The 22,829-nt window shown below is 38.6% G+C and overlaps 5 protein-coding genes and 2 long non-coding RNA genes across 10 annotated transcripts; 2 read left to right on the forward strand and 5 right to left on the reverse strand.

Annotated features, from left to right (window-relative positions):
- Window positions 1-2,484, reverse strand: LOC119994939 (leucine-rich repeat receptor-like protein kinase PXC1). The gene is made up of 2 exons (XM_038841280.1): window positions 1,049-2,484; window positions 1-939 (listed from the first exon to the last, which is right to left on the reverse strand). Exons 1-2 carry the CDS (start codon window positions 2,367-2,369, stop codon window positions 263-265), a joined length of 1,998 nt encoding a protein of 665 aa, XP_038697208.1. The 5' UTR covers window positions 2,370-2,484; the 3' UTR covers window positions 1-262.
- A 2,743-nt stretch (window positions 2,485-5,227) lies between these two features.
- LOC119994942 lies at window positions 5,228-6,430 on the reverse strand. Of its 2 annotated transcripts, none has more exons than XR_005467527.1 (2): window positions 6,280-6,430; window positions 5,228-5,525 (listed from the first exon to the last, which is right to left on the reverse strand). It is a non-coding gene; the product is annotated as an uncharacterized LOC119994942 (long non-coding RNA). The 2 variants fall into 2 exon arrangements; XR_005467528.1 differs by having other exon boundaries at window positions 5,675-6,430.
- A 13-nt stretch (window positions 6,431-6,443) lies between these two features.
- On the reverse strand, window positions 6,444-10,094 carry LOC119994941. 3 transcript variants are annotated; one of them, XR_005467526.1, is made up of 6 exons: window positions 9,805-10,094; window positions 9,611-9,703; window positions 8,821-8,954; window positions 8,065-8,146; window positions 7,335-7,394; window positions 6,444-6,827 (listed from the first exon to the last, which is right to left on the reverse strand). It is a non-coding gene; the product is annotated as an uncharacterized LOC119994941 (long non-coding RNA). The 3 variants fall into 3 exon arrangements; XR_005467524.1 differs by having other exon boundaries at window positions 6,444-7,394; XR_005467525.1 differs by having other exon boundaries at window positions 6,444-7,442.
- Window positions 10,095-10,736: 642 nt separating this feature from the next.
- LOC119994940 (zinc finger-containing ubiquitin peptidase 1-like) lies at window positions 10,737-13,142 on the reverse strand. Its single transcript, XM_038841281.1, has 2 exons — window positions 13,042-13,142; window positions 10,737-12,595 (listed from the first exon to the last, which is right to left on the reverse strand). Exon 2 carries the CDS (start codon window positions 12,191-12,193, stop codon window positions 10,871-10,873), a length of 1,323 nt encoding a protein of 440 aa, XP_038697209.1. The 5' UTR covers window positions 12,194-12,595; window positions 13,042-13,142; the 3' UTR covers window positions 10,737-10,870.
- A 926-nt stretch (window positions 13,143-14,068) lies between these two features.
- On the forward strand, window positions 14,069-15,825 carry LOC119994936 ((+)-neomenthol dehydrogenase-like). The gene is made up of 5 exons (XM_038841278.1): window positions 14,069-14,159; window positions 14,238-14,493; window positions 14,588-14,650; window positions 14,821-15,000; window positions 15,106-15,825. Exons 1-5 carry the CDS (start codon window positions 14,140-14,142, stop codon window positions 15,484-15,486), a joined length of 900 nt encoding a protein of 299 aa, XP_038697206.1. The 5' UTR covers window positions 14,069-14,139; the 3' UTR covers window positions 15,487-15,825.
- A 103-nt stretch (window positions 15,826-15,928) lies between these two features.
- LOC119994938 lies at window positions 15,929-16,583 on the forward strand. Its single transcript, XM_038841279.1, has one exon. It carries the CDS (start codon window positions 16,021-16,023, stop codon window positions 16,435-16,437), a length of 417 nt encoding a protein of 138 aa, XP_038697207.1. The 5' UTR covers window positions 15,929-16,020; the 3' UTR covers window positions 16,438-16,583.
- A 266-nt stretch (window positions 16,584-16,849) lies between these two features.
- On the reverse strand, window positions 16,850-17,720 carry LOC119994931 (probable terpene synthase 6). The gene is made up of 3 exons (XM_038841275.1): window positions 17,619-17,720; window positions 17,247-17,489; window positions 16,850-17,146 (listed from the first exon to the last, which is right to left on the reverse strand). Exons 1-3 carry the CDS (start codon window positions 17,718-17,720, stop codon window positions 16,850-16,852), a joined length of 642 nt encoding a protein of 213 aa, XP_038697203.1.
- Window positions 17,721-22,829: the final 5,109 nt, after the last annotated feature.

Genomic DNA, 22,829 nt, shown 5'->3' on the forward strand with positions numbered 1-22,829 from the left:
TCATGCACCCGGTTAAAATTCTAAATTTCCAAATCCAGTTCAAATATAAACCTAAAGAGCCATGAGATATGCAATCTGGTTGCTTGTGCTCGCAAGATCACGACTACCCACATGTGACAATGTAGATTCAGTGCTTACATAACTACAAAGAACAACACTACAGAACAAAAGGGCTCGGGAGAAGCCTACAATGCTGGTAACTGGCAGCGAGAAAATGCAAATCAAGAACAAAACAACCCATAAGTTATATTGGCAGGACTAATCAATATCCAGCCAATCCATCTTCGGTGGTGGCAAGGGAAGGTGAGAGCGAATTGCGCGATTCATCGTAATCTTCTCCTAAAGGAGATTGTTCCACCCTGATGTCCTCAATCAGCTTCACCACTTCAGGCATTGTTGGCCTCTTTTCAGGCAATGGGGCTACACAAGCCAACCCCACATGAAGCATTGACACAAGCTCCTCCTCAATGTTCTTATACCTCAGAAGTTCCTGATCGAACACTTCTGCCGTCCACTCTTCCTTCACTACTGATCGTACCCATTTTGGGAGATCAATAGCCTGTTCCTCTTCATCCACGCGTGGACGTGTGGGGGAAGGGTACTGAGCTGGTGCCCTTCCTGTAAGAACTTCCAGCAATAAGACCCCAAAGCTATAGACATCAGCCTTGTGCGAGAGCCTCTTGATTTCTGACTGTTCAGGAGCCTTGTACCCTCCCAATCTTGCTATTGCATGAGCTGGATTCAACAGGAGCGATAATCCGAAATCAGAAATCAAAGCCACGCCATTCTTGTCAAGCAACACATTTGAGGATTTCACATTTCCATGTGGAATTTTTCCACCATACTCTTCATGAATTCGAGCAAGTCCCCGAGCTGCACCTAACACCAAGCTTATCCTCGTCGTCCAATCCAATGGGATTCTCCCTGGACCCCTGTTTTCTATTCACATCAGCAAAAACAAAACATCAATATTCACAAATCAGTTCAATCAAACAAAGTATTCCAAACTATATTCACATCAGTTCAATCAACAGAACGAAATACCAACCATGAAGAAGTGAATGCAAGCTTCCATTGGGAAGATGATCATAGACAAGGAGCTTCTCTTCCTTGGCATAATAGTAAGCCCTCAGCCTCACGATGTTTGGATGCTTAATTTTCCCTATTACATCCATGTATTGCTCGAATTCCTTCCTGGCACAAGGGTTAGCGTCCTTGAGCCTCTTCACGGCCACCGAACACCCATCGTCGAGGACTGCCTTGTACACAGTACCCAGGCTTCCTTTCCCGAGCATCTCCGCAGATGCCCGCAACAAATCCTCCAGCTCAAATGGCTTTCTCTTGTCGTAGAACACAAGCTTGCTCCGATCCGTGGCATTTGTACCGTCACTATCTCCACCACCGTTGGCATAAACCTTCTTTTCACTCCCATAGCTGCTTCTCCTCTTTTCACTCCCTACTTTCGATTCACTACTTCCATGTCTGCCGCAGAGATAGGCGACGACAAAGGATATCACCACCAAAAGTACCACACAATTGGCAACCACAATTGCCACAATAGCACCGGGTCTTAGTCCTTTTCGTGTTCGATTCTTGTCTTCTCCGAGTAATGGTGTTTGAGGAATCGAGCTGGGGTTAGACGGCACGGTTTCAGAAGAACCATTTACAGGGGGCGTCTCCGTGAAGGAACACGGAGGCAACGAGCCGGATCCACAAAGCCCTTCGTTCCCAGAGAAAGTTCGATCGCCGAATTTCTTCAACATTCCTTCCGGCAATCGCCCGTACAGTTCGTTGTTTGATACATTAAGCTCTTTAAGATTGGGAAGTGCTGCAGAAAGATCCGGAATCCGACCCGAGATTTCGTTGTTCTGTAACCTGAGGGTGAGGAGTCTGCTCAGGTTTAACAAATCCCGGGGAATCTCGCCGTGAATGTTGTTAGTCGACAAATCGAGCCGGAGGAGGCGCTTGAGGGATGAAATCTCCTGCGGAATTTCGCCGGAGAAATCATTTCCGGAAAGGTACAGAAGCTTGAGATTAGTACAGTTGGTGATAGGCAAAATGGTGCTGTTGAGGCGGTTGCTGTGGAGGTCAAGCACCCGCAGTTGGTCGAGGAGAGAAAGAGAGTCAATCGGACCCCGAAGGTCTAAAGAAGGAAGAAACAGTGATTCGACGCGTCCAGTGGTGGAGCACTTGACGCCGCTCCATGATGCAGAGCAGGCATCACCGCCTGTCCAATTGGCGAGGAGGTTTGCATGTGTGTCGGTCTGGAGACGGAAGAGGGTAAGGGCATTAGTGTCGTTTGGGGATAAAGCGAGAGACGGTGAAAAGAGCAGGAAGAGAAGCGAGAGTAGGAAGTGAGGTCCGTTCATGGAAGCGTGCGTTTGTGTGAGCGGGAAGAGATGAAGCCAGTAAAAAACTGATTTTGTTTTTGTCCAAGGACATAAGAGTCTTTCTAACTTGTCACTCTTGAGTGTTGACCCTTTTTTTTTTGGGTTTCAAATTAAATATTTAAAGGACTGGAGTGGAGTGGAGTGGAGAGGAGAGGCATGATTAAAGGAGAGGGAGAAGGAGGTGGTGGGGGATGGATGATGATCATCAATCAATCAAGCCTTTATCTCAAAAATTTAGAGTCGGCAAGTCTATCACTGAGAACATCACCGATTACATGGTGCATGAAAATATGATTAAAGGTGTTATTGGTATGGGAATTGGACGATGAGGGTGGTTGTGTGAATGATTATTATTCTCCACCCCTCACAGTCACAGATGGAATGTAAGAAAAGTAGTTCATTCAGGATTACTTTTTTTTTTTTCTTTTACAATTCCTTCAATTTTGACTCACCTAATGTACTGATGAATCATATTATATATCATATGTAGAAGAATTAAGAATACTTTTCAAATAGTTATATTTTTCTGATTCTTGGACAAATAAATGTTGGGCACACGGTTGGATATGATCTTATATTTGGCAGTAGTTTCTGTTAGAGTGGCTGCGGGCATTTGGTTTTGTTCTTGATAAATGTTGACTGTATAATAAGGTAAGGAGGTCGATGACTGTGACAATTAACTTCTTCTCCCCCCTACAAATTTCTATGAATGCTTAATGCTTTGGATTGCAATATTGAAAAAGTGCATTACGCTTTACAGATGTAGGGCACTATTTTTTTTTCACCATTATAATTCCTTCTGCATGCAAATTATAACATGGAGATATGAATTATTTTCATTAAAGAATCTGTTAATTAGTTGTGTGCTTGGCGTTTTAAATCCTGATGATCCAACAACTCTACCCCAATTGGGTGGAGAAAAATGGGATGATTTTGAAAATCGAATAATGTTTTACATCAATGGTCTACTTTTTGACTTCTCCAAAGAGACTAATTTTCAGAAATGATTGAGGACTTCATTTTTAGTTTGACCATGCAAAATGTATATATACATACATACATACATACATATATATATATATATATATATATATATATATATATATATATATATTAAAACTACCAATTAATGAAAGCCTTTTTGCAATTGGAGTTGAAAATATTTTACTACTTATTATTGCTTCAACTAAGTATATGATAAAAATGTGAGGGGTACCGGTCAATTAATTCAATTAATTAAAATGCACTACCACTAATTAATAATTATATAAATATAAGTTGAATAAACTGTATAGTATAGTACTACGGTCGTGTTTTCTTGCCCTAGAATCTCATGTGGAGACTGGAAAATCTTTGGCAAATACACATGCATGAACTTTGAGGAACAGATGATCATTCCTATGACGCAACTTTTCTTTTTTTCCATAAAAAAGAGAGAATTAAAGCTCTGGTCGTCATTTTATTACTTGTCTGCTGGTCCCTTCTCATAATCATCTCCATCCTCGTGGAAGGAAAAAGTTGACATCTTTAAGTAACAAGAAAGCAAAGTGACCAACCATCCAACATCATTGGCATTGTTCGCATGTGATTTTAATAGTTTTATTTACTTTTGTTTGTCAGATATATTACAAAACGCGTCTTTATCCATTAAAATATATTTGCAATTAGTTTAGATGAAATTATTAGATTTATATTGCAATTAATCTTAATGGGGTTAATTAGGTCAAACATTACATCTTGGTGGACTGCTCTTACTCTTACTATTTACAATTGTCAAGTCTTATCTCTTAATTGTTCTGTCTTGATCAAATTTCTAGAACAAGCCAAACATGTACATTTCTTTTCCTTATTTGTTCGCTTGTAGACACTCCCACCATACTTTAGACATACAAATATATGTAAATGCCACGTGTACAGTAGGCCATACGTCACATACAGCAACGAATGCGTTTCAGCTTTTGTCCATGCGACTTTTTTTTTCCCCTTCTCTCACCAAACATGGAGAGAGAGAGAGAGAGGTGTAAGGAGGAATCAAAGGCGGGAATTGCGTTTAATAGTTTGTCACTCGAAGTCTCAAACTTGTCTGGTCAGACTGGTCAGCCACCAAAAAAAAAAAAAAAAAACTTAAAAGAAAATTCCACGAACAAAAAAAAAGAAAAGAAAAGAAAACTATGTTTTTCTATGGAAAAAGAAGAGTTTCTTGGAGTAATTTCTAATGGTTGTCATTGCTGCAGTCTGCATACACAATCTGCAAAATGGAAATCTGCCTAATCGCAATTTAAAATTTTCTCAAGCAATTCACAAAAGAGATGCACCTCAAATTATAAAACCAGTTTCCTAATTTTTTTAATATAGGTGCAAAGATTTTTCTCAATTCTTTAAAAGTATGAAGGGTCATGTATCTCGCTAACTGTCATGAGGATCAAGTTAACCGTAGTTACCTTATATGGGAGTTGTTTATGTAACAGTCCATGCGGATCCTCCAGTTGGGCCGACCACATCAATTGACAACCTAATCAGACTAAGTTTAGTAGAACATGAACAAATACTATGAAGAGTTTGGATGGCCAAAACCTGATAACCATGAATATAAACAACGCCAAACTCAGCCTAAATCACGTTCCACATACACATACACATACACATACACATACACATAAAGATAAACAACACCAAACTCGCGCCTAAATCATATTCATAGGACGTGCATGGAGTAGGGTACATTTTCACGTCGTACATGAAGGACAAAAGTTGTTTGCTTGAAAAAATCTCTCCTTTGCTATCCAGATGCATGTGACAATAATGTATAACACAAAGCAGAGAGCCAGGTGACAATAGTCTAAGAAAGCTTTTGTACCCATAAGGTCTTAATAAACCACCACAGGGTTTCAAAGTTCAACACGTCACATTTAGAGGGACATGCATTCATTAGTGTCTAATCCTGTAATTTCAAGTTTTAATTCTCTCTAAAGAAAGTTGCCTACCTGTGTCCTTGATTAGCCAGAGTGCTACTCCTTGTTCATCACTCCCCAGGTAAAAACTCACACGCCAATGTCTTCATGCTTTAATGATACAACATCCTTCGCTAAATGTCCAATGTAAATTGAATCCCTTCCATTTAATAAATAGAATCTCCTGCAAAAAGCATCAACACAGGCAATTGCTATAGGGGGCTTAATTTCTAGCATGCATAGTTTAGGCAACTTCACTTTCAATGTTCGTATTGCTAAGCATAAAAAATGAAGACAAAACATGTGAACATGTGCATAACATCATTTACCCACCTTAGCAAACAAATTCCATCATCAAGTTGGTAATCCGAAATATGAGTCTACTGTGTTCTTTTATCTTAATTCCAGTGTTGCTGCTGAGGGGTATATTAATCCACCAATGGATTCACTATGCCTACCTAACAGACTCAACATCAGTTCCAGTTTTTATCTGAACATCAGTTTATGGTATAAAGTATAAACTAAATAATACCTAACAGACTCAACTCAGCAATGGATAACCATGTTTAAATCCTAGAAGGCAGAGCAATAGCATGTTACGCCACATGAAGAAAAGACAATGCATTCCCAATAAAAATAATATGACAGCATTATTTCTTCACCTGTGAACCACCAAGAGTAACCAGCCAAGTACTAGAAACTACCTTATGCAAGAACATAAAACTCTGCCAGTCAGACAACCTGTCCGCTTAAGACCCGACTAAATTAGCAGCACAATATTCATCTGGTTACATTTTGAAAGAATCAACATAACTTGTAACAACAGGTGATGCTCATTTTTAATTGTAAGTAAACATTAAATTAAATTCCAAAGCATTAGTAGGTCATAGGGATATTAAATGCACAAGTCTCGAAGGGAAGTAACAGGAGAGGATTACCTCGATTATAAATTCCAACCCAAATCCACTCCAAGTCTTCAATACCCAAACCCTTGACATTGGTACCTGGAATCTCACTTCATGGTTACCGGATAGAGCATTCCCCATGCAACTTAGGAAAGAGTTTGAAGCTGAAAATAGCCAACATATGGCACAAGCTATATGGAGGTGAGAAGAAACAGCCTCCTGATGTCCGTCCTGGTCACTTAGCTGTTATTGTAGGGGATGCTGGGAAAAGGTTTGTGATAAGAGCGGATTACTTAAACCACCCAATTTTTCAACATATGATAGACCAAGCATAAGAAGAGTATGGCCACAATACGGATGGTCCCCTGGCTTTGCCTTGTGATGAGTTCTTCTTCGAAGATGTTATCCTCATTCACCTGGTGTTGGTATGTAAATGACCCAATCCTCTTGCAATATGGAAAGATACGTAATAGAGCGTGCCCACAAGCTCAACACTTTTCGTGCTTGTAAGACGACAAACATGCTAGGCAAATAGCTGCACTGGTTATGGAGGATGGGAGAACAATATCTGTGCTTGCTTTCTAATAATCAACATACAATCACAGTTCCCTCAGTTTCACAAAGGTGGAATATTTAATCTTTAACACACAAATTATCACACAACACTGCACCACGTTCACATGAACCGTACAGAGTGATGGTTGGAAATAAACAAGTTGTGCAGATGTTGAACTTGGGCAAATAGAAATCACGTCATTAAAGCTCCAAGGTATTGAATGCCACTAACAGTAAAATGTACAAATAACTGGCAAACTATATACAAACAGCACAACCAGCTGAAAAATTCTAGCATTATCCATGATTTACCATAATGGTTTGGTAAGAGAACCAAGAAAAATCGGATAAAGAGCAATCAGGGAAACCCAAAGCCAAGACGTAAGGAAGATCTGTCAGGATCTACTTAAAAGGTTAGAGTCGTAAGACAATACCATAATCTCATGGATAGGCATGAGACATAAAAAGTAAAAGGTAGATCCAAAATAGTCTCAATACCGCAATACTGCATATAATAGGTTGAATCTGATTACCTCCTGAAACATCCATACTTTTCCAAATTAAGTGATATTTGGGCCCCTCAGCTTCCCATTCTGAAGTAAAAGCCAACTGAAATTGAATCAGTCTGAAGCTCTCATGGACTGAAATCCAGTGGAGCAACTCAGAGGTCTGTGCTTACAAAATATCATCAAATGAAATTGGAAAGCTAAGAACAAGAAAAGGACAAACAATTCTTCAATTTGCAATATTTTACATCAAATTCAAGGTGAATGAGCAGGTTAAAGGGAAAAAAAGAAGTGAGCGACAACTAATAAGGATGCCACATATACAACACGGTAACAAACATGGGTTTGAATGAATGTGACCTGGTATGGCTGATATGAGGACTTGTTCGGTCAAGATTTCCCCATTGTTGAGTGAAAGAAATTTCTCGTGCCCCACAAATTCCTGCAGGCAAAAGTGATTTTGAGATCAAACATATTTAAACAGAAGAGCAACCATTCAATGGTAGGGCTTGCAAAACAGTAATGCGTGGCGCTGGTGTCTTAAGTAAACAACATGAGGTCTGTGCTTACAAAATATCATCAAATGAAATTGGAAAGCTAAGAACAAGAAAAGGACAAACAATTCTTCAATTTGCAATATTTTACATCAAATTCAAGGTGAATGAACAGGTTAAAGGGAAAAAAAGAAGTGAGCGACAACTAATAAGGATGCCACATATACAACACGGTAACAAACATGGGTTTGAATGAATGTGACCTGGTATGGCTGATATGAGGACTCGTTCGGTCAAGATTTCCCCATTGTTGAGTGAAAGAAATTTCTCGTGCCCCACAAATTCCTGCAGGCAAAAGTGATTTTGAGATCAAACATATTTAAACAGAAGAGCAACCATTCAATGGTAGGGCTTGCAAAACAGTAATGCGTGGCGCTGGTGTCTTAAGTAAACAACATGAGCTCCAATTGGACATAACACTAGATACTTTTTGGGTCAATGGGTTTCCAACATGCACTGTGGATGTATGAATTTCCTGTAAAGATTTAATCACATATCATAATTCAAATTGGAGATAACAAAATGGTGGACAAATTAATGTACTGAAAAAAATATAGAAATACAAGCCAACGGCACTATCAAAGAAAATTTTGATAGCATTAAAGAAATCAGTGGAAGATTCCTAAAGGACCTCTCACTCTCTCAGACACCTGGGCATTTAACAATGCCAGTGCAATCTGAACAGTATCAATGGTTATGAATAATAGAAGCCAAACATAGAAAAGGTAAACAACTCTCATGCTAAAAGCTTCCTCAGTGGGCGAGGTCGGGGACAACGCAAGTCCAAAAACCATTACATTACCACATAGGGTCTATCTTCTCAGTTGAAATGTTGATACAGCAATTGTTCAAAAAAAGTATAAAGGCAGATATTTAAAGGGCTATTTGGTCACTGCAGCTACGAATAGTGAAATTTTTTTAAAAATTCCAAATAAACAGGAACAAATAAAGACACTTACGCCATTCTTGAAGTGCTAATAATAAGATTTGGCCACCGTTCACTCTCCATTAATATGATTGCACTTGGATTCCAATATGAAGGGAAAGTATCCATGGCAAAGGGGGTGTCCAGTGGGGCAAACTGGTCTCAATTCTGAAGACAATTATTTCAATGAGAATGCTACATGTTTTCAATTAAATAAATGTAACAAAAGCAATGGCCAAGCTCTACTTCAATCAATAAGAAAGTCTTTAACTGGCTAACTGCTAATGAAAAAGGCATGTATATCAGAGCATAAGTATCATTTAAATATATCTGGTCCTGCAGGGGCTGAAAAGCAGTTAATCCAACTTGTTGAGCCCACAAGACCGTTTCAGTACTAATCTTACACAACAAAATCTTTCTAGATAGATTGCCAATCTGACTGAAATGGAGATCGAAACTAAAAAAAAAACAGTCGAACCAATCCCAACAAGGAATGAAAAAGAACTACCTGATATATGACACTACTTGGCAGCCGATCCTTTATAACTTCACTGAAGATAGAAAATTATGCACTTTTCGTAAAAATCTATTAATCTATACTACCATGAAAATTATTTTTTTACGCAAACTATGCAAATTATTTTTGATCAATAAAAACCAAATTAAATTACACAGTAATGGCCGGTGACAGGCTTGACTACTCTCCCTTCTTTATTTCTCCCTTTTTAATCAACAAGCCCGTGAATCTCCTAATCTCACAACGGAAACCAAAGAACACAAAATAAAAAGGAATAAAAATCAAACAGAATGTAGCACAGCCTTACAATGCAGAAACCGTGGTCGTTGTCATCAATATATTCAAATCAGGCCCCCATTGAAGGCATTTCTGATCACAGAAATCGCAGCCAGACCCTTGCCTACGTAAATTACGAAAAACGGCCATATGTGTGTGTAAATATATAACTCAAATTGAACGGGAAGAGAAGTTATTCTACACTAAAAAAAATAGAGAGCGAACCTAGAGAGACAGCATGGAACCATATGAAGGGACCGGCGAGGAGAGAACGGACGAGCGAGGGGCTCAGGCCAGCGGGTGGGGTGTTGGCCGCGGAGCTTACGCTATTGTAGGTGAAGGAGCAGCAGCGGTGATAGACCGTAGGTCACTGCCCTATATACAATCATGTAGACTACCATCCCCTTCTTCAGAGTCGCGACAGCCATTCTCGTCCCCTAGGGTTTTTCCCGCTACTACCTATGATTGCGATGTTTCGCGGCCAGGCCATGTATTGCTCGCTGAAAAAGGATTTAGCCGTTACAGTAGGGCGGTGGAAATAAGGAAATATAGGGGAAGTTTCGCGTTGGGTCCCATTATGTTTAGTGGGCCTATTGTTGGGTTGGGCCCACGATTCTATTGCTTCTTACGGAGAATTTGGGCCTTGGTACGAAACAAACTAGTCTAGGGCCCACGATTTGGAAGTTTCACGACCCAATCTTTCCCGGGGTGTTTATACTCTACCAGTCCATATACCCATTGATTCTTCATAATCTAGATGTAGAATATTCCCGGGGTGTTTATACTCTACCAGTCCATATACCCATTGATTCTTCATAATCTAGATGTAGAATATCATGTACAATGTTTATGCATATCTGATCTTTCTTAAGGTCTTAACTGAAAAGACTAGAAAAAAAGAGAAACCACGAGTAGCTCAGATAACACTCATGTGTGTGACATCTCATTGAAGTCTCGAGTTTGAGCCTTCCCCTCTATTAAAAAAAAAACCACTAGAGAATAATTAACGAAAAGCTTAAATGGAATGTGTGAGGTGCAAAGAACAGCCTGAATGCAACTCCAAAAAGAGAACAGGAGATGTCACACACACAGAAGCTCTCTACACTTCAAAACCTGACATATATACACACACATACATATGCAACAAACCAGATGACTCTTTCCCACCTCTTTAGGTGCTTCAATAAATAGGCAGATGTTATCTTTTCATCAAAAACAAGAAACATGTTAATGTAGGAGATGAAGTGGATAAGATAGTACCCAAGAGAAGCCTTGGAACAAAAATATTCCTCTAGATTTCAATAAAGATGCTATTGATAGTCTTGAGTTGCTCCATATCCTCCTCACCAGCAATTCCCGGATCAATGTAACATAATTGGTACTGCAGCTTCTTCAGTGTGTGGACACCTCTTTTTATAAGTTTCTGCCAGCCAATGTTGTCTTTTAGAGATCTTTCCAGAGCTTCCGTCCGATGCGCGGGGTCCAATATCAAGAGATTATATTGTTCCATGCCATTCTGTTGATTTCTAACTTGAATCCCAACAATGGTTCTTGAGTGCCCTTCATGTTGGAAATACAAGGGCGCTTTGTCAGTGACAACAACACGATGCTGTGCACCACTGGTTACAATTTTGTCCGAAAAATAGTTCCAGACCCATTCAATGAGATTCTGATGACCACCCTTAGTCTTTCTTGAAATATTATTTTTCAGGGTAGGACCACATCCATTATTCGTACTGTCACATAGCTGCTTACTGGAAAGCCTGGACTCATGCTGCCAGAGATGATCTAGTTTAGGATCATCATCATGCTTCCTCAGCAGAAATCTATCCATTGGTCCATAAACCTGAAGCAGTTTTCTCTTGGCTCTAGCATTAGTTATCGTCATTTGTGGTCCCAGGCTTGAACCAGGAACAGAAAGAAAATGCGGTTCCAACTCCTTAGGACCGAAATCCACAATCCTGGCTCGAAGACCAAATGAACGAAGAAGAGCAGCACATTCAGTAGCTCCAATCCAACTTTTTGAACCATATATTTGGTGGTTGAAATGATGAGAGCCATCCACATCAAAACCCCTATCCCAAGCAATCTCAAGCCATCTCTGGAGGGAGGGGATATCAGGAATGAATCCTGACCCACCAAACAGTACTTGCCTGGCATCCTGTCTTTGGTAAAGCAAGTGAGAGCTAAGCATTTGGATGTTGCGCCATCCACAACCCCAACCAACATCCTCCGAGAAAACACTTTGAAAATGATCAACATAGCCGCACAATAGAGTGATTGTGGAGTTATCAGGCTCAGATGCCAAACAGGTGTGCAACATCGACATCAAACCTTCCTTTATGTGGTAAAAGGGACTCTTAATCTGCAAGCTGATCAGGCAAGAAATCTTTTCGTCCACAGCCATGGCCAAGGATGTATGGCTTTGAAAAGTTGGCTCAGATTCATCATTAGTTTGTGTTGGCGAGCAAGGGGCAAGAGCAATTTGTTGGGCCAATTCCAGGTCACTCACGAATTGTTCATCTTCGTAATTGAAGTGACTGTTGGCATGCCATTGGAGCTCGGGCTGCGGAAAACTTAAATGACAAAAGGGGCAACTCATCATCGAATCCATCAAAGGGGTGCCGCTGTTACAGAAATATCTATGTGTTCTTCTCACTCTAATTTCCTTGAAAGTTCTAAAAAAAGACCCATCATCCTGAAGTATGATCTCCAGGACAATTACTAAGACAGGGAGAGTGAGGAGAAAGGAGAGTCTTGATGTTGCGATTTTTTTTGCTGATCACCGACTTAAATGAACGGTAAAAGGTCCCAGCATGTCATTAGCTCAACAAGTAGTTCATCTGGTTATGGCCAACTTAACTCATGATTTTGACTGGGAGCTTAGTAGCAATTCCACTCCTGGAACAATAGACATGACAGGAGAGGGTAGGGATAACGTCCCGAAAGCACATTCCACTGAAAGCAATACCCAGAAAACGATCCATGAGAGCATGACAATCGCCAAGAAGAGTAACTGCGAGAGATGTCAGCAGAGCACATATGATCACCATCAGAGGTTTATTTCGATTTTTCCAATGCATGATAAGGTATTTCAATATTTTATTGATTAACAACAGATTGTCCACTGATGGAAGGGAATTGTGGACATATCGATAATGATGTGGTGCGTCCAGTCATTGTACAAACATCATTCATACTAATTACTATGCTCAAACACAACCAATTTATCAGCCGATGTAGTTCACGGAGGAATTGAAACAAACACTACAAATGCGGGATTTAAAGTCCACATAAAAAAAAACAGGAAGAAAAAAATTTCACAAACCCTAGCTTCATCAAAGAAACAGAGGAATATAAAAGTTACTTCCAGTACAAAAGCAGATGAACAACGGTAACGCAAATGCGAACAACCATCACTAAAACACCGACAATTAAGATAAAGAAGAAGAAACAACTTACAGGATTAGCACTGTAGCGCCGGCACAACAGTCCGACTGATGGCAAAACAGAAGAGTTGCACTCGGGCACTCGGCCCTGAATTCCCAAAAACTGCATTTCCCGAAGACACCCCTAAGTATGGGCTTTGTTGAATTGGGCTTAATGACAGACGCTTCTCTTGGGCCTTCAGCTATTTTGGTACTGCACTTGTGCATATGGGGTTGATTCATTGATTGGGTCCGAATGGCCCTTGGCGCTCTTCAATGGTTTAATTGTGTTTACTGTTAATGTAGAGAGGATTCTATTGGGCCTCCAATATTTGGGCCTTTAGCTATTTTGGTTACTTGCTGCACGTCTGATACTACCAGAGACTTCATATTGGGTTTAAATTGGTGGCCTATGGGCTTCGGTTTGCATTCCGTTTCTTTATATACAAGTAAACAAAAGTATGTAAAAGCTCAATTCTTTGCCTTTTTAAATACTATATTTAGATGATAATTATATTGTAGCTAATGTTGTAATTTATAAATCTCTTAAAATTTATTATGTTTAAGAATTAGATTTATTATGCAATCTTATGCGAGATATTTTTTAAATACTATATTTTTGTTTTTTTTTTTTTTGTAAACTCGGCCATTGACATTTGCTTGTTAATATTTCTTTTAACAGGAAGTGTTGGAGGCTCCTGATGGTGGCAATAAGCAAAGGGAAGAGCAGCCCATGTGATGGGCGCTATGGTCTTCTTTTGTGTGCTGACTGTGCTGTTGGGAGAAATTATTGTATGGTCCAGTCACATTACATCAGCATGTCTTATGGAATGTTCGGACCACTCAATAATTTCTTGTGCAATATGAGCTCTCTTTAACATTTTGTGTAGATTGTTGGAATCTTTCATTTTATAAGATTTAAAAAGGTTATCAACAAAAATATTTAAATAGACAATTAATATATAAAATAAAAATAAAAAAACTTGTACAAGGCGTGCATGCTTAATTTGTAGTAATATAATCCTAAACATTTGTGACCCTGATCAGTGCTACATCAAATTAATGGTGTATGTGTTTGAGTTTATATCAATAAAAGTAAGTTTGTTTCTGTCTCAAACTCAACATCACGTCCATGGCGGAATCAACAAAAATGTATGTAGCAATACCATCCATCTAAATTCTATTTCTTCCACAGTTTCATTTCTGTTTTAATTTCGCAGTTTCATGCAGGTATGCAGTTGTGACTGGTTCATATAGAGGAGTTGGATTTGGAATAGTTAAGTTGTTAGCTTCAGAGGGTATCACAGTGGTTTTAACAAGCAGAGATGAGAAGAGAGGACTTGAAAGAATGGAGAAGCTCAAGGAGGAAGAGGACTCCACCCTCTCTCAAAATATTGTCTTTCATCAGCTTGATGTTACAGACCCAGCTAGTATTTCTTCTTTGGCTGATTTTATCAAATCCAAATTCGGAAAGCTTGATATCTTGGTATTAGTTATTCCAATGCTATATGTGACTTGTTTGGTATTAAACTAGTACTTACACCTGGTATATATATATATATATATATATATATGTACAGGTGAACAATGCATGTTGTGGTGGAGTTAGGATCGTCGGTAATCCTAGTCCGTTTCCTAATGAGGTAATTAAAATAAATTATTTAAACAAGGGATGAGAGGGGTATATATATATATATATATATATATATATATATATATATATATATATATATATATATATATATATATATAATGTAATTCGCAAAGCTCGTACGCTCATAGATTTATCACACAAAACTAATTTGTTTCGCAGTCACCGGATCCTATGTATGTAGATTGGAGTAAAATAATTGAAACATATGAGTTAGCTGAAGAATGCATTGACACCAACTATTATGGTGCCAAAAGAATGGTTGAGGCACTCATTCCCCTTCTCCAGCTATCTGATTCACCAAGGATTGTTAATGTTTCTTCCATTGGAGGCATGCTTCAGGTAAAGCTCCTTGGACTCCTTTATTAATATTCATTTAATTGCTTAATTTGTTTCCTGAGTTTTATTAATATATATTCATTTATTTTCTTGTTGATCTTGTCACAGTATATGACAAACACTTGGGCTCTAGAAATATTCGGAGACGTTGAAAACCTTACAGAAGAAAGAGTAGAAGATGTATTGAGGGTGTTTCTTAAGGATTTTGAGAACGGTCTACCAAAAATCAATGGCTGGCCAGTTAGACCGTCTGCAGCTAAAATATCCAAAACAGCTCTGAATGCCTACACAAGAATTTTGGCCAACAAGTATCCAACTAATTTCTGTATCAATTGTGTGTGTCCTGGACCTGTGAAGACTGATAGGTCCTTTTATCCATTAAAACGAACTATTGAAGAAGGTGCTCAAGGTCCTGTGAAGTTGGCATTGCTGCCTAATGGTGGTCCTTCTGGTCTCTTCTTTACGGAGAAAGGATTGTCAACCTTTTAAGTATGATTTCTAGGTCAATTACTAAGGAAGTCCCATATTGGGCCCCAGGCCCAATCACATCCCAATAGAGGGGTCCGTCCATACGATCAACATGTGTTGACCATGTGATCTGGAAGTATTGTAAATAGAGGATGATTCCTCCTCATTATCTCTAAAATACCTGGTATCTCTCTAAAAGTCATTCATTTCTCTCACTAGAATATTCTTTATCGTTGACTGACTTGATCGTCAGAGCTTCTCCGTCCAGTGCCCAAACTTCACCATCGACCTTCTCTTTGATCTTGCAGGATTGTCATAGGTCTCGATCGATGAATACAAATTGATTACAGATTTTAAGATCTATATAGATAACATCCTAAGAAATCGGGCCAAGTCCAATTCGATAAAATGGACTTGAAGTCATGTTATTTGGGCTCAACACCGAACATTATATAGAACACCACCACTAACCCCATCCAATGCAATTCGTTGTGATAGAAACCAACAGCACGCTAGTCACAGCTATCAGAGTTGTTAATTGACGATCAAGAGAAAATGAACCCAATCGACGACTCGAAGGACGCGGTGACGATCCGGGGTGGTAAGCCACAACATCGACACAATCAAACATGTGGAGAAAAGCTCCTGGACAAGGACTTGCAACGAATGGAGCGACATCCTGTGGACGACAAGGGCGGAATCGAGAGGCCACCACCGAAGTCAGGCCTCGGTGGGAAGTACACCTGGGAAGGGCCCGATGATGAGGTGGAGAACGAGTTGTTGCCTGCGCCATCGGCGATTGATGAGGGGAACCCAAACTATGTGGACGAGGAAACGGAGGAGAGGATTGTGAAAGGAGAGAAGAGTGATGTGGTAGGGCTGGTTATTGGTGAGGTTGAGGTTGATAAGGTTGCCCAAGAGAAAAAGGGTGTGGGTAGGGTGGAGATTGATCCTCGCTTCAAGGTCGACTGAAATTGGGATTGGGAGTGTTTTTTTCGTGTATGGTTTGGTTTTCTTATTTTCCTTGTTTGACATAACAAATTATTTAATTGACATGCATGGAACTAAAAATACGCACGATTGTAGAATCACGAGTAGTTCAGATGACACTATGCTATCTCATAGAACTAGGTCTTTGAATTCGAACCTCCCATCCTCGCTCCTTGTATTCAAAAAAAAATTCTAGTTATGGAAGTTTTCCGAAACTTTAAAACTTTGACACATGAATCATTAGTAGGAATCAGATAAGAAAACTACTTCTTACTCAATTCATTACAAATCCAACAGTGCATGATAATAAATCTACACACGGGAAACATTTTATTCGTGCCAATAGCAATATTGACTATCGATGGTCCGGTTTGGTTTGCATCTGCTATTCCTCTCATATGGGAAATGGCTCAACGAAGGTGGTCTTGACATATTCCTTTGAATATGTTGTGTTTGTGTATACGTCGTTAACATTATAAAACGATTGTGCTACGCGTGCAAGGTTAACAACAAGCATCAGAAGCTCCCTTGGGACGACGATATTTGGCCTCATCTGTTCTTCATTTATATCCTTCCACGCACTCTCAATCACTTCTTCCCTGATATATTTGATTGCTTCTTCCTCAGAGACGCCATTTTCATTCATATAGCACTGTAAGCTGGAGGCAGAATGTCCCAACTTTTGCTCCACCTACAGAGATATTATTGCAACACAAAAGCATGTTAATTACTAGCTAGATAGTTAGGATTTTATGGTTTATGTAATAACTACTGCAGTCATACAATCATACCTTGCGTGTTGCTGTGTCGTTCATGAGGCGACCAATTGCTTGTGAAGCTCTAAGAATCTTACTATTTTTCAGCCATTCAAATGCATCTGCCCCTACACTGTCGATTCCTAGAAAAGAAGGTGCCAGCAATGCACGAAACGTGATCGTGATTAATCCAGTTTCCATATATTCGTCAAATGGAGGAACACAGCGTTTATGGAACCACTCAGCCTCGAGATGGTCGCCTCTCACCAATTCTTTCATCTAATAAAGAAGCAAGAAGTGAAGATGGATGAATAGCAAAACATGCATGTAGCAATTTAAGCATGCATATATATATATATAGATCGAGTTTTAGGTAGAAGAAGATGCAGTGAGATCATTCATACGTACGGCATCCTTGGCATAAGAGACCAAGTGAGATCTTCCTTCTTTTTTCAACTCATTCTCAAATCCATGATAAACATCCAACACAATGCTATAGATAATTTTCATGTAGTCTGGAAGTTGATCAATTGCGCCAATTTCCCACCTACAAATTAAAATGGAATGTTAATTCTAATTTAACCCACGAAAAAACTAAAAAATATATAGCAAGCATGCAAATAATACCTCTGTATTGCATCTGTCAATAATCTGACTTCTTCAATTGAACCATATACATCATATATGTCATCTAAAACCGTGACGAGGGTTATGACTTTGTTGACAAATATTCGTGACTTTGTGTATTGTGGCTCAAAGTGAGTTCCAAGAAGCCACAAATGGTTTTCTGCAATTCTTTCTCTTGCATAAGCAAAATTTGAAGTAAAATCAATTTCCTTGTACCACCTACACAAAATAACATATAATATTTGTCAAACACATATCTTAAATTTCAAATTCTATTTGGCTTCCATATTAACATTTACCATGCGACATGGGTCAGCTCTTTTCGATGCAAGAGCTGTAGTCGATTAAAATCCAGTTTTGCAAACTTGAGCAGCATCTCATTGCAAGACTCATCCTCTTCATAAGAATCTATGTACTGCCTCACAGCCAATCTTTCACTGCTCTTGTGAAAAGGATACACCAAGGCATATTGTATATGTTTGGCGAGGCGGTCATCACTTTGATTTGCGACCAACTTAAGGAGGAAAGTAGTTGTGTAAGCAAGAGCTTCATCTAAAATAGCCTCCCCATGCATCCTTAAATGGGCAGCCTCGTACAAGCTTAGCATGCCCTTGACATCATTGACTAGGCTCTCCTTGAACTCACCAGTACTATTTTCCTTGTACATGTTGAAAACATCTGCTCACAATCAATTCAGACTCCATTTAAAACCAACACATGTTAAACGTAACTATATAATTAAGAAGAAATTAAGAGCTTAAGCTTAATTTATTTACTTACCACAAGACACTTTGTAGCCATATTGTCTAAATACTCGGAATACAAGTGCAACCGTCTCTAGGTTGTAGTTATTCATCTCAACAAGCTTAGCCATGGTGTGGTCAAAATATTGTTGGAGATGGTCTTCAATCTCACTCTCAAAGTGATATGATAAACCAAGACGGCATAACAAATGAATCAGTCTGACTATCTCCACTGGATTGCTGGTAGAGTCTGTTAGCATTTCTTTCACTCGGATTTTCAAGTCTTCTATTTGCTTTGTACATGATTCAAATTCCTACAATGAAGTGTTCTTTATTTTTCTACAAAAATTGCAGAACAAAAGAGGAGACCTATACAGCTAGTCTGTGGCCTCAAGCACACAAAGAGCACATTGAAGTAATTAAGCACAGTCTAAGAAATCAAACAAGAAAACTAGCATGGAAAGCCATTAACTAAAGAGCTATATGGTTACCGCATCATTTGAGGGAAGTGATGCAAAATAAACATGACCCCAAATAGGTGGGAGAAAATTGGCCGACGGGCGTGGGTTCTCCGAGGCCAGCTGAGCATTTGCTGCCATGAATAAAGAAATTCAGTAGAAATTAATGATGCAAGATCAAGTAAGAGACAAAGCAAGCAAGGAGTGAATGCAAGAGCAGAGGTTTGGAGCTAAATAGCTCTTAATCTGTTGTATATATAGACGGTATGCATCAACGACGATGTATTCTTGAACAAATAATTAAACAATTTTATGATAGTCATATTATCACTATGTATTTGTGCAACAAAGTAGACAATCGACCAACTAAACTGGCGGTGGTTCGGTTAACAATCGACTGGGTTAGACATATATGTGCCTAAAGTTTGATTATAGTAAAAAACATATTTCAATGATATTTAAAAAAAAAAAAAAAGTAGACAATTAGTGACTAGGAATAATTTTTAAAACTGCAATAATTGTGACTACCATGCATATAATTATAATCTCTCTTTCTTTTCTTCCCTAGCGAATATTCTAATTTTAAATATGATTCATGTCAAGACATGAAGAACGGTCCATATTCTATGTTAATTACATCACCCAACACACTAAATTAACAGGCTGCTACCTACTACTACCTCACGTGGGTCACAGCTCACAAAAGAGATTCCCGATAGGGATGGCAACGGGGCGGGGCGGGGACGGGTATGCCATCCTCATCCCCGTCCCCGAACCCCATCCCTGTCCCCATCCTCGCCCCTTGAGATTCAAGGATCCCCGTCTCCGACCCCGACGGGGATGGGGATACCGGACCGGGACCGGGACCCGGACCCAGACCCGGCGGGGAGTTCAATTTCTTTTTTTATATTTAAACTAATATTTAGAGAATTAGAGTGTCGAGATTATCAAACTAGTATGTTTGAATATTTGATTTGTTATAAACTTTAAAAATAAATTATATTAATATATACATCATAGTATAAAGTATTTAACTATTTATACTATATAATGTATAGGGTTTTCTTAGGGTTTATGACTACATAAGGTTTACTTAGGGTTTATTACCACATAGGGTTTAGAATTTAGGGTTTACGTATATGATTATAATGATCCAAATTACAATAAAAAAGATATTTTGGTTTTGTTATTTAGTTAGGGTTTAGGACGTATTGAGTATATTTGAGTTGATGAATTGAAATGAAGTATTGAGTATATAATTATATATAACATGGACTAGGAGAGCATATCATATATTTAGTTAGGGTTTAAGGTTTAGGGAGTAGGGACGTAGGGTTTAGGTCCTTAGGAAGTATGGTTTAGGGTTTAGGAGGTATTGACTATATTTGAGTTGATGAATTGAAATGAAGTATTGAGTATATAATTATATATAATATGGACTAGGAGAGCATATCATATATTTCATTATGAAAAATATAAGAAGATAAGTATACTAAATACAAATTAATATTCATATATATATGTACAATATATGATATATATATATATATAAATATTTATTTATTAAAGTATTAAGTTTGGGTTGGGTATGGCATTACCATACCCTACCCGTCCCCTAATTAAACCCTAAACCCGGGTGGCACCCGAACCCGAAATTTTGGGTCAGATCCCCGGACCAGCGGGTAGGATTGCCATCCCTAATTCCCGATGATTATGTATAAAAAAAATTAAAAAGGAAAAAAATAAAAATAAAAAACAATACTTGTACAATTGTACACAAAACTCTCACATTGCACGAAACTGGAGATATGTTATTTACTACGTATCTCACGATCACGATGGGGTAACAACTCATAAAAGAGAATCGGAGGATCATATATCAAAATTTTCTTTAAAAGTTAAATAGAATAATCAACACCTTTACACAAGACTCTCGTAATAGAAGGGATCGAAGATATGCAAGATGCACACATACCTTATACACATAATATACCACTAAGATTTTCAAAGTCTAAGAGTTCATTAAAACTTAAAAGTATATCTTACCCTAATAAACGCTGCACTAATCTATCATATGAATGGGGTGGAGAATTTGTCTTCTTACTATTCTCACTGAATCACAAATATGTCGGTTACCCCTTTAAACTTAGATTATCAATAGTAGACTTGATTACTTTTTTTTTTTAAATGTCAATGGTGCTGACTGTATAAAAAAAATACCGCGGGGATGTCCAGCTGTCACAGGTCACTTTTTGGTGTCTGGGAGACCTGTCGTGAGAAAAAAATGATCAGTGAGTCACCGAGTTGGAAAATTTAAAAACTCGGTGACTGATTTGAAACGAGTCGTATCTTTCGGTTATCAAAATGGGTATATACTCGTATTCAACATTAGATATTTCTGTATTCTGCGTGCTTGGTTCAATTTGTTTCTTTTTTACATTTTTGTTTATGCGATTTTCTATTCAACACTAGATATTTGTATTTAGCCGGTCATATATTTTGTACATATATGTCACCAGTTAAGTATTTTGCTAATAAGTATTTTCAGTTGCTCGCTCTTTGGGTTAAGTATTTTCATTATGATGTTTTCATGCATCCTACAGTTGCACAAATTGGCATTCTCTCAGCGGAAGCCTTAATTTGATTCGGCTCAGGAGGGGGTAATGTAGTTGCTTCAACAACCCACTCTAATATATATGTCAGCCGATTTACAGATATGGAAGGGTTCACAAAATGATTTCATTATGGTGAATTGGGATGCTGCCACTTTTTTTTTTTTTTTTTTTTAAGGAAACCGGAAAATTTATTTCATGAGGAGAAGAATAGCCCTTCTCCGGTGGCTCACAATGGGGGGAGTAAACCTAACCCATGGACAAACAGAATAAGAGAACAAGCACCAAGGAGGAAAAGAACAAACCATAACAATAACAAACCAAAAGGGTAGACAAAAGCCTAAAAATAGAACATTAGCAGTTAATCTGTCTCATGGCAGGGACCCCCATCGAGTCAATGTATATCATACCTTTAACTTGAGCTGGAAGGTCGTTGTATCTGTAGAAGTAGCTAGATTGCTTACCTTGTGAAGCTTTTGTGGCTAGAAAATCTGCACAACCATTGATTTCCCTGAAGATGTGCTTAAACTGGATATCCATAGATCCATAACTTTCTTCAATCTGTCTTTTAATATAAATAACTTTCCAAGAACAATGATAGATAGATGACAGAATGTTAATAGCAACCAAAGAGTCAGATTCGACCTGGATATGATTAAATCCTAGGGATTTAGCAAGGCAGATGCCATCATAAATAGCCTTCATTTCGGTCCAAGTAATAGAGTAAGCACCATAATAATTAGATAAACCAGCCACAAATTGACCATTGTGATCTCTCAACAAACACCCCCCACCAGCATCACCATTGTGACCAAGCACACTACCATCACAGTTTATTTTCACATAAGAATGAGGAGGAGGGTTCCAATATAAAACAGTCATCCTGCCTTTCTTTTGAGCCTTCACAGGTAAATTGAAAAGAGTATTTAAGAAAGTGTCTTTGCAAATGTCCCGGTGAGTTTTGCAAGAGCTTTGAAAATCAATCTAATTTGATCAATGACACAATTAGTGATCTCATGACTTTTTAGACCAAAGTCTTCGAATCTAGACTTGTTCCTGGCTTTCCAAAGCTGCCAGCAAACACATACAGGAATTAAACAAGCCAAAGAACCTAAGATTGAGTTTTTCTTTTTAAATTTCCACCAATCAGCCAAAATGATATGAATAGGATCACTTCTC

The sequence above is a fragment of the Tripterygium wilfordii genome, unplaced genomic scaffold (genome assembly GCF_013401445.1).
Source record: "Tripterygium wilfordii isolate XIE 37 unplaced genomic scaffold, ASM1340144v1 ctg31, whole genome shotgun sequence".
NCBI lineage: Eukaryota > Viridiplantae > Streptophyta > Magnoliopsida > Celastrales > Celastraceae > Tripterygium > Tripterygium wilfordii.